The sequence below is a fragment of the Artibeus jamaicensis genome, unplaced genomic scaffold, assembly GCF_021234435.1.
Source record: "Artibeus jamaicensis isolate MK-2021 breed Jamaican fruit bat unplaced genomic scaffold, CSHL_Jam_final contig_923, whole genome shotgun sequence".
In the NCBI taxonomy this organism is placed as follows: Eukaryota; Metazoa; Chordata; class Mammalia; order Chiroptera; family Phyllostomidae; genus Artibeus; species Artibeus jamaicensis.
Window position 1 is genome coordinate 1,728,581 of NW_026522014.1, and position 14,969 is coordinate 1,743,549.

The window sequence follows — 14,969 nt, forward strand, 5'->3', positions numbered from 1 at the left end:
AGGCACCCCAAACCAGAATCAAACCCACAACCTCCTGGTGCCTGGGCCAGTGCTCCAGCAAACTCTGCCACCCGCAAGGGCTCCCACTTTGTTCCTCTGTCCCAAGATTGAAAAGCCCGACTTCTGAGTGGTTTAGGCCCACAAACACATCTCATAAGACTGATGTCGAGGAGCTTACTGCCTATGTTATTTTCTAGGAATTTTATGGTTTCAGGTCTTACATTCAAGTCTTTATTTTGCCTTAATTTTTGTGTATGGTAAATGATAGTGGTCCAGTTTTATTCCTTAGCATGTGGCTGTCCAGTTTTCCCAGCACAATTTATTGGAGAGATTGTCCTTTCTCCATTGTATGTTCTTGGCTCCTTTTCATAAATTGATTGTCCATATATGTATGTGTTTATTTCTGAGCTCTTAATTCTGTTGCATTGCTCTATGTGTCTGTTTTACACCAATACCACACCGTTTTGATTAGTGTAGTTTTGTAATACACGGCAGTTTGAAGTCAGGGCGCGTGATGCCTCCAGCTTTGTTATTTTCTTTTCAAATTGCTTTTGCTATGCCAGGTGCTTTGTGGCCCTATACAAATTTTAGGATTGTTTGCTAGAATATTTCTGTTAAAAATATTATTGAAATTTTATTATTTTCAAGATTTTATTTATTTTTAGAGATCGGAGAAGAGAGGTAAAGAGAGGGAGAGAACCATCAATGCACAAGAGAAACAGGGACCTGGCCCACAACCCGGGCACATGCCCTGAACAGGAATCGAACTGATGACCTTTCGGTTGGAAGGCCGGTGCCCAACCCACTGAGTCACAACAGCTAGGGCTGCCATTAGAATTTTAATAGGGATTGCATTGGATCTGCAGATTACTTTGGGTATATGGACATTTTAACAATATGTCTCTTCCAGTCCATGAGAATGGAATAGCTTTCCATTTATTTGTGTCTTCCCAAGGTACTACATTACCTGAGTTCCACACGAAGGGCTTCAGAAACCTTGCATGTGAAGATGGGCAGAGTGTTCTCCTTGACCAACAAAGAAATAAGATCTAAGTGGACAGGGAAGGATGCTACAGGGCCATGGGTTTTGCACTCAGACAGCCAGGGTTCAATACAAGGAGACTGAAATTGTTAAGTTCCATACTTTCTCAGGCAGCTGAGGAGAGTAAATGTGGCAGTATGTGTAAGGTGATTAGGCACAGTCCCTGGCACATAGAAAATGCTCAGTAATGTTACTGTTTACATTTTAGACAGTCCAGTTCAGTGTAACATGGAGGCTGGATTTTAAATAGAAAATGGAATGTCTGGCCCTGCCATTCCTCTCAGGTGGTGACCATGCCAGTTTGGCCCACCACTCTTACTCCTAAGTGAAAAAGAAAAAATAAGAAAGTCTGCTACTCCCCATGGGCTTGTTCTGAGAACTGTTTCCGGTGCCGAGGGGCTGGGTGGGAGGGTCTCAGTGTCAGCCCCACTCTCCCTTAGCACCAAGATGCACTGATTGTCTTTTTTTTTTTTTTGAGCTAATTAATTTTTTTTATTGATTATGCTGTTACAGTTGTTCTATTCCCCCTTTATTCCCCTCCACCCTACCCCCCATCCCCACCATCACCCCCCTTTAGTTTATGACCATGTGTCTCAAGTCCTTTAGATTCTTTTTTTTTTTGCTTTTTATTTTCTTATTTTTTAAATTTATTTTTTTAAATTGATTATGCTGTTACAGTTGTTCTATTCCCCCCTTCATTCCCCTCCACCCTGCCCCCCCACCATTACCCCCCTTTAGTTTATGTCCATGTGTCTCAAATCCTTTAGATTCTATATTTCCCATGCTATTCTTGCCCCCCCATCTATTTTCTATCTACTGTCTATGCTACTTATTTTATGTACCTTCTCCCCCCTTCTCCTCCTCCCACTCCCCTGTTGCTAACCCTCCTTGAGATCTTCATTTCTATGTTTCCACTCCTGATCTAGCTGTCCTTTTAGTTTGCTTTCGTTTTAGGTGTGGTTCTTAATAACTGTGCGTTTGCTATCCTTTCACTGTTCATCTTTCTTTATCTTCCTTTTCTTAGGTAAGTCCCTTTAACATTTCATATAATAAGGGCTTGGTGATGATGAACTCCTTGAATTTGATCTTATCTGAGAAGCACCTTATCTGTCCTTCCATTCTAAATGAAAGTTTTGCTGGATAGAGCAATCTTGGTTGTAGGTCTTTGGATTTCATGACTTGGGATACCTCTTTCCAGCCCCTTCTTGCCTGTAAGCTCTCTTTTGAGCAATCTGCTGACAGTCTGATGGGGACTCCTTTGTAGGTGACTGTCCCCTTAGCTCTTGCTGCTTCTAGGATTCTCTCCTTCATTTTAATCTTGGCTAATGTAATTATGATGTGCCTTAGTGTGTTCCTTCTTGGGTCCAACTTCTTTGGGACTCTCTGAGCTTCCTGGATTTCCTGGAAGTCTATTTCCTTTGCCAGATTGGGGAAATTCTCATTTATTATTTGTTCAAATAAGTTTTCCACTGGTGGCTGTTCCTTTCCCCCTTCTGGTACCCCTATAATTCGGATGTTGGAGCGTTTAAAGATGTCCTGGAGGTTCCTAAGACTCTCCTCATTTCTTTGAATTCTTGCTCCTTGACTCTTTTCTGTTTGGCAATTATTTGCTTTCTTCTGGTCCACTCCATTGATTTGAGTCCCAGTTTCCTTTTCATCTGCTATTGGTGTCCTGTGCAATTCCATTCATTTCAATTAGTTTCGCCTTCATATATTTCTCTAATTTGTGGCTATAATCAACCAGATCTGTGAGGATCCTGATGACCAATGTTTTAAACTGTGCGTCTGAGAGTTTTGCTATTTCTTCGTCGCTTAGATTTATCTCTGGGGCTCTGAGATCTTCTTGCGCCATTTTTGTCTGTTCGGGCCCTTTAAATGTGAGAAGCGGCGCCTTGGACTCCCAGGTCGCTGGGTTGTGACACTGTATGTGGAGGGGAAGGCGACCCCCTTCTCACAGCGGGTGCGGAGGACAGGGGTGGTTCACCTGGGCGGGCCACTCAGAGTCGCTGGGTATGACCGTATGTGGAGGTGGGGTCAGAGTAGGGAAATGGCGGGCCATCCACTGCCGCTTGCTGGCCGGTCCAACCGCCCACTCCCTCGCCTGTCCACTCTGCGCACAAATGCGCGACCTCAGTCAACACGCAGCCCCGCGTCCCCGCTGTCTCCTCCTCAGTCACTCACCTGGTCGGTCGCTGGGTCGCTCACTAGGTCTGACCCTGCGTCTGGATTCGCGCATCTGGAGCCTGGGTGCATCCGACCGAGTCCTCCTGTGCAACCCCTGCACCCGCCAGTTTCGCCCTGGTTTCGCCCCTTACCGGTCAGGCTGAAGAATTTGTTGTTAACGGACTTCCGAAAAGTTCAATTTTCCGTGTTCTGGCTGTGTTTTCTGTTGCTAATATTTAGTTGTCCCTAAACTTGGTTGTGTGAGAAGGCACGGCATATCCACCTATGCCTCCATCTTGGCGGAAGTCCCGCATTGATTGTCTTGTATGACGCAGGAGGGCGTCCCCACAGCCCCTGGCCTCCCTCTCCATCAGATGCTGAGAGGGCCCCAGATGGGAAGGATTCCAGCCCCACCTCTGCTGTAGGGGACCGTTGACCTTGGGGTTCATCCCCTTCGAAATCAAGCCTCTCTGGCCCTGCCAGCTGCCGTTGCAGATGTTTCTGGACTGCTGGGATGAGACCGATCCCAGACCATAGTGAAGGCGGATCTACATCCAATCCACCGAAGCCCCTCCCTAAAACTCATGAAATGTGGTTGAGACATCCACCATCCTCAAGCCACAGCAAAACTTACATGACACTTTGCACCTCTGTGGGACTGACTGATCCATCCTCAGATATTGTCACCTGGCCGAACTTGTCTGTTTTGTCACAGTGTCCTTGGGAGGGAAGAGACACCAACTCAAAAGGTTAAGGGCTATTTGATTGATTTACATATGGGGTGATTTATAAAATTCTGTAATTGCTCCAGAATTGGGAAAAGTGAACTAATTTGATAATTGATCCAAATAATTTTGTGGTGGAATCGATTTGATGATGAGTCCACTTATCCAGATTTACTAGAGAACATGAGAGTTTTCAAATACTACTGAATAAAAGTTGGCACAAAGACAAAAAAATTGTATCTGCTGTAGAATTTTATGATACTTTTGTAACACTAGGGCATGCTTTTACTTAGATGCTCTATTGTGCTTTGCTGAGAAAACGGTAGGTTTAAAGTGGGGTTTATGTGTGTGTGTTCAATATACATTCATACATATATGATAATAAAATATAAAGCAATTCTATATTTCAGTACTTTATTCCTATTTAGGCCAGTGGTTTTCAATTTGCAAGTGTCCACCTATGTACGGGTCAAAACTGAAATTATTTTTAAAAAATACAATAAAACAAGAAAGAACAAAATAGAATAAGAGATAATAGAAAGGATTAGAGACTATCACATGTGTAAGAGTTGGTTTAATCTGGTGAAACTCATTTCAGTGGTGTGCATATATGAACTGGGCCGTGAGTAAGAAGTGGTACTCTGGATTGTGGTTCAAGTATTTTGAAAACCAGTGGTTCTGACCCAGCATTTTAACTCTTGTGGACACACTGTTGCATCCCTTTAACTGACACCAATTCCCCCACAGTATCCAAGTGATGGGCCAGAACAAATGTCCAGGCCTAAGTGACTCATTTCAATTTCCTGTCTAAAGCTCTAGGCAAAATTTCTCTGTCGAATGTGTTTGATGGTATTGTTACCCTGGAAGGCTCCTTTGCTTCCTTGGACCCTGCCTGGGAGGTTGAGTCCCATACTCCCTAAAATACCAGGTTATCGAGCAAGCTAGCAAGCTCTGTGCATTGACACTGCTGTCCAGGGTTTTGCATTTTATGTTTTTATTTTTTCTTCTTTATACTTGTGAGCACTGAGCATTGTGTGGTAGTAAAGACGCTCATTTGTTTTAAGAATATGTGCTTCTAATGTCTCCTGAAACAATCGTAGATGGCCAATTTCCATTGCTTATATAATCAAAACTGATTCCTAATCAATTATTTCCGCTGTAATCTAAAAACAAAAACTACAGGTTGAAATATTAGATTCTGTTTGATTTCTCATCTCCCCCTTTATTTATTTATTTATTTTTTAAATTTTTTTTATTGATTATGCCATTACAGTTGTTCTATTCCCCTCCACCCTGCACATCCCCTCCCCACCATTACCCCCCCTTTAGTTTATGACCATGTGTCTCAAGTTCTTTAGATTCTATATTTCCCATACTATTCTTGCCCCCCCCATCTATTTTCTATCTACTGTCTATGCTACTTATTTTCTGTACCTTCTCCCCTCTTTTCTTCCTCCCACTCCCCTGTTGCTAACCCTCCTTGAGATCTTCATTTCTATGTTTCCACTCCCGATCTAGCTGTCCTTTTAGTTTGCTTTTGTTTTAGGTGTGGTTCTTAATAACTGTGAGTTTGCTGTCCTTTCACTGTTCATCTTTTTTTAACTTCTTTTTCTTAGGTAAGTCCCTTTAACATTTCATATAATAAGGGCTTGGTGATGATGAACTCCTTGAATTTCATCTTATCTGAGAGGCACTTTATCTGTCCTTTCATTCTAAATGAAAGTTTTGCTGGATAGAGCAATCTTGGTTGTAGGTCTTTGGATTTCATGACTTGGGATACCTCTTTCCAGCCCCTTCTTGTCTATAAGGTCTCTTTTGAGAAATCAGCTGACAGTCTGATGGGAACTCCTTTGTAGGTGACTGTCCCCTTATCTCTTGCTGCTTCTAGGATTCTCTCCTTCATTTTAATCTTGGCTAATGTAATTATGATGTGCCTTAGTGTGTTTCTTCTCGGCTCCAAATTCTTTGGGACTCTCTGAGCTTCCTGGATTTCCTGGAAGTCTATTTCCTTTGCCAGATTGGGGAAATTCTCCTTTATTATTTGTTCAAATAAGTTTTCCACTGGTGGCTGTTCCTTTCCCCCTTCTGGTACCCCTATAATTTGGATGTTGGAGTGTTTAAAGATGTCCTGGAGGTTCCTAAGACTCTCCTCATTTCTTTGAATTCTTGCTCCTTGACTCTTTTCTGTTTGGCAATTATTTGCTTTCTTCTGGTCCACTCCATTGATTTGAGTCCCAGTTTCCTTTTCATCACTGTTGGTTTCCTGTGCAATTCCATTCATTTCAATTAGTTTCGCCTTCATATGTTTCTCTAATTTGTGGCTATAATCAACCAGTTCTGTGAGGATCCTGCTCACCAGTGTTTTAAACTGTGCATCTGAGAGTTTTGCTATTTCTTCATCGCTTAGATTTATAGGCTCTGGGGCTTTGAGATCTTCTTGAGCCATTTTTGGTCTGTTTGTGCCCCTTAAGTATGAAGAACAGAGCCTTGGACTCCCAGGTCGCTGGGTTGTGACGCTGTATGTGGGGGCGTGGTCAGAGCAGGAAATGGCGGTACCCTCTGCTGTTTTGCACCGCTGGGTGAGGAGCAGAGCCTTAGGTGGTTGACCATGGCCGGACCACTCAGAGTCGCTGGGTTATGACGCTGTATGTGGAGGTGGGGTCAGAGTGGGGAAATGGCGGCACCCATCCAAGCGCCCACTCCCTCGCTTGTCTATCCGTGCATGAATGCGCGACCACAGTCAACCCGCAGCCCTGCTCTCTCGCTGTTTCCCCGCAGTCGCTCGCTGGATCTCTCACTAGGTCCAACCCTGTGCCTGTATTCCGTGCGCCTGAGTCCCTCTGACCGAGTTTTTCTGTGCCCCACTCCACCAGCTGCTGGTTTCACCCCTCTTACCAGTCAGGCTGAAGAATTTGTTGTTATCGGACTTCCAAAAAGTTCAATTTTCTGTGTTCTGGCTGTGTTTTCTGTTGCTAATATGTAGTTGTCTCTAAACTTGGTTGTGTGAGAAAGCCTGGCGTCTCCACCTATGCCTCCATCTTGGTGGAAGTCCCCCCTTTATTTATTTAAAGGAGGATTATTCCAATTTCAGTTGAGAAATAGGAACAACTCATTCACACATTATATTATTTATTGAGTGAACCCCAGTACGAGGCACTGTCCAAGATTCTAGCAGTGAACCATGTACATAAAGCCCCACCCACTGGGGAATGTCCAATAAAGCACAGAGACAATGGAGATGGCATTTTAAAAATAAACTGCAAATTAATAGCTAGTACTCCCACTAAGTGTCCTTCTCCCAGTCAGACTCTTAACAGACAACAGGATTTCAGGGTAGGAATTATTAATACTTCTTAGGGAAATATCAAAGGATGATGAGACCACCTCAATATTTGAAATAAAAATATAAAGCTGAATTTTTTTTTGTTTGCTCTAGTATTTATGTGCTGGGCTGCTCAGGCCCAGGTTTCCTTAGCAGAGCAGACAGACTGCTGACCTTGTGAGGGTTTTGGGAAGCTGCATGTTCAGGAACGGACAGACTTCAAGGGGTGGGAATGGGACAGTGGTGCCCACAGCGTGGTCTTTTGGGTGAGGGTGGTCTGGAGTCAGGGCTCCTTTAAGCCAGTTTCCATGCAAAGACTAGTGACATGACCCCACTAGTCTTTGAGCATCTCCTTGTTTTCTAGCCCCAATAAACTTTTGCCAAATTCCTTTTCTGGGGTTGGTTTCTGCTGCTTACAACTAAACACTCTGATGGGCGCAGAAATCAGTACCAAAAGTAGTTGTAGGCAACACACCTTGAAGAAATAAGGAAGAGTTTGGGACTAGTAAAGGCTGAAGGCAAGGAAAGTGGAACCCATGTCCAGGGGCCTGAGTGGGAGTCCACAGCGTGCAGTGCCGATACAGCCACCGCAGCATCACTGATCAGACCCAGGGAGGAAGCGCCAGCCCAGGGGGCTGCTGCTACAGAATAGTAGGAAACACACGAGGATTTCAAATCGGTGAGCTGACTACAGAGTTAGAGAGCTTAAAAAAGAGGAAGACAAGCTCCGATGTTTGTATTTTCAGCTCAAGGAAGACTGAAAATTGGGGGTTTTGTGTCTGCTTTAGGTATGCCTTGTCTATTGGGGCCACGAGACTGAGAGCTGAAGATCAAATGCGGAGTTTGATCCCACAGTGATCTGGACTGTATTGTCCTTCAGGTTCACAGCACCATCAGATGGCTCATAGGACAGTTAAGGCTCATAGGACAGGTCGGAAAAGTGTGGGCCCCTGAGAGTTGGGGTGGGGACACGTGGAAGGAACTGGGCCCCCACCCCTTTTACATTTGTCTAGATAGTGGAGCAGCCCCTATGTCTCTTGCTGGAAGACCCCAAAATGCCCTTATCTGGGGGGATCAGTCCTGCAAAGGGAGTTGATTCACGATTCCAAACTATCCACTGTCAGATCCCAAGTCCCAGGGAGTGAAAAACTACAATATTTTGCTTTTTTTCTTTAATCTGAAGAAAATGTGTAGAGATATAATATGTGTTGGGTGCTAGGCTAAGTAGGTGTTAATCTAAAAACAAAAGGCCAGCCCTGGCTGGTGTAGCTCAATGGATTGAGCACCTGCCTGCAAACCAAAGGGTTGCAGGTTGGAGTCAGGGCACATGCCTGGGTTTCAAGCAAAGTCAGGCCCCCAGTAGGGGGTGAGCAATAGGCAACGACACACTGATGTTTCTCTTCCTCTTTCTCCTTCCCTTCCCCTCCCCTCTCTAAAAATAAATAAAATATTTAAAAAATAGTAATAGAAATAAAAGGCCAAATTGAGAGGCAACAAAGTCTTATTTGAGTTAAAAAAGAATAGCTGTTACATAACCACTGATTCCGGAGGAGACCCCAAAGTGTTCTGGTTAGGAGGTGGAGGCATGGGGTGGGTGCCAGTGAGAAAGGGAAGGGGCACGAACACATGAATTGAAGGGAGGACTCTTTATAGGTGCAGATAAGCTGACATAGTGATGCTAATTCTAAAGAACGTTTTTTATTTTAAGTCCACAGTCAGAATGTCTGCTTTCTTGTTATCTTAGCAAACAGTTGTTGAGGCTACAGGGCTGCTTTAGGCCCAGTCTAAAGGTTGTTTTGCCCAGTTTCAACATTCCCGAGGTTTGAGGCAATGACTATGGATGGCAGCTCCAACTCCATTTTAAAATGGCTGTTTATTTTTTACATTAGGAAAAACATAATTATTGGTCAAGTTTAATGCCCGAATGTATCTTTTTATTAATGTACTTAATTTTTGATTCAGAGGCTGCATCAGCGTCAGGGATGTTCTGCTGATTCCATGGCTGGGTGGTTGGCAGTGACACTCAGTGACTCACACTGAATAAAGGTGAGATGCCAGCAACATCCTGGTGTGATATAAAGAAATCCACAGACTTCGTGACTTGGGCTTATTCAGTGAATGCACTGTGTGCAACTTGCCAACTTATCACCTTGCAGCTCTGTCCCCCACGATGGTGGTGATGTTAGAAAACACTCCTTCATGGCCTTAAGAAATAAATTGGTGTTGCCATGACCTGTGTGGCTCAGTTCATTGAGCAATGTCCTGCAAAGCGAAAGGTCACATGCCCGGGTTGCAGGTTTGGGCACATGTGAGAGGCAACCAAAGTTTCTCTCTCACATCGATGTTTCTCTCTTTCTCCCACCCTTCCCCATTCTCTAAAAAAATAAAATAAGTATTAAGAAAGAGATCGGTGTGTTTGTTAGGATGAGTCCTGGCTGTAACAGGAACCCCACTCGGAGAAGTAAACAAGAGGTGTATCTGTCTGGGACGAAAGGCCTGGGAGTAGGATACCCAGGGCTAACACGCCCGCTCAGGGAACCCCGCTCCTTGTTTCTTGCTCCGACCTCAGTTGCCTGTGGTTTTTACCCTCATGTTTGCGAGATGGTTGTCTGTGTCTGCAGACATCATGCCCTCATTCCATTAAGGGGGCCCACCCGAGGGAATCCATCACCCTACACTCTGTGTGAGCTATGTCACATAGCTGTGCATGGCCACAGTGTGGCTCACAGTGAGGTGGAGGCCGACTTCACCTCAAGAACATAAGTGAAACCTTGATGAAGCTGGGGAAGGAGTGGACGTCACTCAGGACCCTGGTCTTGACACTGCATGTGTACGTTAGGAAAACGGGATCTCATTTCTGGTCAATGGAATAATTAAATTTATTTGAATTTTGTATAAATGCTACATTTGCTGATATAAGAAGAAAAATTGGATTTGTAAATAATAGGATATTTTATTTCTATAAGTCAAGAAGTTGCTAAGTAGAAAACTTGTCAAATGCAAGAAAGATGTTGAGTATGCAATTGTGAGTTCTTTTTTTAAAAAATATTTTATTGATTATGCCATTACGGTTGTTCTATTTGCCCCCTTCATTCCCCTCTACCCTGCACACCCCTCCCCCACCATTCCCCCCCTTTAGTTTATGACCATGTGTCTCAAGTTCTTTAGATTCTATATTTCTCATACTATTCTTGTCCTCCCTTCCCATCTATTTTCTACCTAACATCTATGCTACTTATTTTATGTACCTTCTCCCCCCCTTCTCCTTCTCCCACTCCCCTGTTGCTAACCCTCCATGTGATCTTCATTTCTATGGTTCTGCTCCTGATCTAGCTGTCCTCTTAGTTTGCTTTTGTTTTAGGCGTGGTTCTTAATAACTGTGATTTGCTGTCCTTTTACTGTTCATCTTTTTTTATCTTTTTTCTTAGATAAGTCCCTTTAACATTTCATATAATAAGGGCTTGGTGATGCTGAACTCCTTGAATTTGATCTTATCTGAGAAGCACTTTATCTGTCCTTCCATTCTAAATGAAAGCTTTGTTGGATAGATCAATCTTGGTTGTAGGTCTTTGGATTTCATGACTTGGGATACCTCTTTCCAGCCCCTTCTTGTCTATAAGGTCTCTTTTGAGAAATCAGCTGACAATCTGATGGGAACTCCTTTGTAGGTGACTGTCCCCTTATCTCTTGCTGCTTCTAGGATTCTCTCCTTCATTTTAATCTTGGGTAATGTCATTATGATGTGCCTTGGTGTGTTCCTCCTTGGGTCCAACTTCTTTGGGACTCTCTGAGCTTCCTGGATTTCCTGGAAGTCTATTTCCTTTGCCAGATTGGGGAAATTCTCCTTTATTATTTGTTCAAATAAGGTTTCCACTCGTGACTGTTCCTCTTCCCCTTCTGGTACCCCTATAATTCGGATGTTGGAACATTTAAAGATGTCCTGGAGGTTCCTAAGCCTCTCCTCCTTTTTTTGAATTCTTGTTTCTTCATCCTTTTCTGTTTGGTCATTTTTTTCCTCCTTCTGGTACACTCCTTTGATTTGAGTCTGTTTCCTTTTCATTACTATTGGTTTCCTGTGCATTTCCCTTCATTTCAATTAGTTTAGTCTTCATATGTTCCTCTAATTTGTGAGTAAAATCAATCAGTTCTGTGAGCACCCTGATCACGTGTTTTGAATTGTGTATCTGAAAGTTTGGCTATTTCTTCATCACTTAGATTTATCAGCTCTGGGGCTCTGAGTTGTTCTTGAGCCATGTTTTGATCTGTTCGTGCCTGTAACATAAGAAGAGCGGAGCCTTAGGTGTTCACCAGGGCGGGGCCACCCAGGTTGCAGGGTTGTGATGCTGTATGTGGGGGCGGGGTCAAAGAGGGGTAATAGCGGTCCCCTCTGCCGATTCCCACTGCTGGGCCCTTCGGGGTCTGTCTCACTGCTTGCTCCTTCACTGGTTTCTCTGCGCACGAATGTGTGACCACGGTCAGCCTGCTGCCTTGCGCCCTTACTGGGTCCGCCCATTGCTACCTCACAGCTGGGGTCCACCCACAGCTGCCTGCGCCTGGGTTGGGGGATCTTTCCTGCCCGACTCAGCTATTGTTTTTAAACTTGGTTGTGCGAGAAGGCACAGTGTTTTCACCTATGCCTCCATCTTGGCGGAAGTGCAATTGTGAGTTCTAAGAAATGTAATTACATTCTTTATTATCTTTTTCTTCAAAAGAAAAAAATTACACTGTTTGGCAAGTATTTCATTAAGGGTTTAATACAGATTTATAGGAAATAAAATACAGAATCTGTTATAAATATCCCATTATACAGTATTACTCTCAAGTAATCTTGATCATTATATAACCACAGGTTTACAAATCTGTGATTTTACAACTTAATTAATTTATTTTAAAAAATTACAGACACAATTTTTACTATTACAACATAGGGACAAGTCACCAAGAAAAAAAATCAGAAGTATATTTTATGCCAGAGTTACTTTCTGTCCAGGTCGAAACATTGTTCCACTTTGATTTTTCCTCTTCTTTGGATTTTGAAAGCTTTCATACCTAAAAAAAAAGTGAGATACTTAATACATGTCAATGCTAAAATTACAAAAGACCATGCCTTGTTTGCAAACAATTATGTTTAAAAAAAAGATTTTATTTACTTTTAGGGAGAGTGGGAAGGAGAAAGGGAGACGTCAGTGTGTGGCTGCCTCTCACGCGCCCCCCACCAGACCCAGCCCCAGCCCCCAACCCAGGCCTGTGCCCTGACTGGGATTGAACAAGCGACCCTTAGGTTTGCAGCCAGCACTCAATCCACTGAGCCACACCAGCCAGGGCCAGAATAGTTTTAAAAAACAAACTAACAAGCTGGAAAAATAGTGTTCAAAACAGAAATTACAGAAAGTTCTTAGAAATATATTTTCAAAAGGTGACACCTCACTAGAAAAAGGAGTAAAGGGGATGTATGGACAATTTAGAAAAGATAAAATGCAAATGGCAGTGATTAATATAAAAACATAACCTTCACAGTTTTAACCAAATAACCTTTACAGTTTTAACCAAATAAGTGTAAAATTTTAAACAAGATAGAATTTTCCCCCATCAGCCAGGACTGGAGAAAGGCTGACACTGTTCGTGAGCGTGTGGTGAAGGGCACTCACTGCACTGCGGCTGGAATACGCGCTGGTGTTTCCGGGAGGCAGAGGGGCAGTCACTTCGAAGGCGATGCGACAAAGCTGCCGTTACCCCCACCAAATAAGAGTACGTGCGAACGTTCAGCTCAAGAATGTTAATTATCACATTGCTTGTAAGTGAAAAGCTGCAAATAAGTGTCCCAAAACTGGGTATGTGGGATAACCATATTAGAAAGTGTGTCAAAAACAATACGGCAGTAACTTATTTAAAATGTGACGGGAACGTTCAAGAGGAGCGGGCGGATGAGAGGGGAGCTGCTCTTCAGCCGTGTGTGCGGTGTCTTGTTTTAGTGAGAAAGAAACACCTGAACGTGCAAATAAATATGCTTTGGGAGGCAGAGGGATTAAGGGAGATTTCTCATTCTTCTACAGTAAGTGCACATTATCCAGCAAATACATACTATACAGTATACCGAGGGAGAGCAGAACCTGCCCCCCGAAGACGCGCCACTGCGGCAGGTGGGTCAGTGTGCGCTGAAGGGAAGAGGGACCCAGCAGCCTCAGCCGCTGTCCGCCTCTCCCCTAGGGGTGCGGCAGAATTTGGGTGGGGCCTGCGGCGCAGGGAGCGCTGTTAGCAGAGGCGCCTGTCTGACCCGGGCCTCACCGCGCGGCAGGGCGGCCCCGCCCGCGCTCGGCCGCCCCGGCCTCTGGCTGTGCTCCGCCTTCCCCGGGCCCCGGCCCCGCCGCTTTCCCTGGCTCGGAAGAGCACGGGAGCCTCAACTGCCTGCCTACCTTTGAGTTTCATATTTTTATGGGGCTCCGTAGGTACGAGATTAAATGTTTTTTGCCTGTTCGCTTGTCTTTTGTCAACTGAATTCAACAAAGAACCCGAGGAGGGAGTAAGGGAGAGTTTCTACCTCGCAGCGGGTGCCCAACCCGAGCTCCCCAGTGGCTGCCGCGGGGAGAGGTCCCGGCCCTCGGACCCGAGTCGCGGGCGAAGGTAGGACTGGGGCCGCACCAGCCTCGGGGACTCCTCCCAGCAGGGTCCGGGAGGAGAGTGGCGAGGGTCCCTTCCGTTTTTTGAACTTTAGATTAGCAGGAAAGACCATCTGGGTGACCCTGTTCCTTGGGTACAGTGACCGGGAAAGACGCGAGCTCGTCTCCGAGGGACCCTTCGTCCCGAGAGACGGCTGTCCTCTCGGGTCCGGTGTCAGCGGGGGAACCCGAGGGTGGCAGGCAGACGCTGGTGCCGCAGGCCCTGGGCTCGAGCCCGCCTTACAGACCAGTCGGTTCACTGCTGAGGGGCCCTCCCGCCTAACTGTGTGCCTGGAGAGCTTGGCCGTGTGGCCCGTCGGCCAGAAGGTGCGAGTACCGGCGTGCCCCCGGCGGCCGGACGGACTGAGGACCCGAGACGCTCTGCCGACGTGCCAGCTCTTCCCTAAGAGCCTCCGGCTCCTGTGCTCCACCGGTGCCGAGGGAGTCCCACCCCAGCAGGGCCTGTGAGCCTGTCTGTGACTGCAGGCGCCTCGCGGGAAACCAGAGACACCGCTGTCACCGCACCACCTGTGCCACCTACGAGAAGGCAGGTCTTCGCTTTCTCTGGCTAGTTCCGGGAGGGCTCCATCTTTCGCGGCCTACTTTGGGACGCTGCTTGCACCCACTTTAGGTTAAGTCCTAAAAAGGCCTATTGGTTTGAATCACTGTTAAGATTTACGTTAAGTTTCTACCTGTCAATGGCCAGATAGATCCTCTGACTGGAAAAACTTCGAAATTTTCAAACGTTTTAGAGACCGCTCATGCTTACCGCACCCGCGGAAAGGCCGAATTAGAAAGCGGACTCGGGAGTGTGGTGCCGGCCTCGGGAGGGGCAGCCCTAGCCAGGCGGGAGGACGGAGAGCACATGCGCTGTCGGTTCCCCTTCTGGAGATCCAGGCCTGTCTGCTGTGTCTTTTCAACCTCGGTTACAGCCATCGTTTTGTGTTAGTTTCAGGGATGCAGCACAGTGGTTACGGTCGTGTATTTACAATGTGTTTTCCCCACTCTTCCCAGTACCCACCTGGCACCACACATAAGTATACACAACCGACTGTATTCCC

At 45.4% G+C, this 14,969-nt stretch overlaps 1 protein-coding gene across 4 annotated transcripts in view; it reads right to left on the reverse strand.

The window, feature by feature from the left end:
* Positions 1-11,945: 11,945 nt before the first annotated feature.
* Positions 11,946-14,969, reverse strand: part of PEX1 (peroxisomal biogenesis factor 1) — a 50,303-nt gene continuing 47,279 nt past the window's right edge. The window contains exon 24 of one of the 4 annotated variants that reach the window (XM_053655049.1): positions 11,946-12,301. In XM_053655049.1, coding sequence (XP_053511024.1) covers positions 12,217-12,301 — 85 coding nt within the window. In that variant the 3' untranslated portion in view covers positions 11,946-12,216. The remainder of the gene's footprint in view (positions 12,302-14,969) is intronic. The other 3 variants (XM_053655048.1, XM_053655050.1, XR_008389642.1) reach the window with 3 other exon arrangements.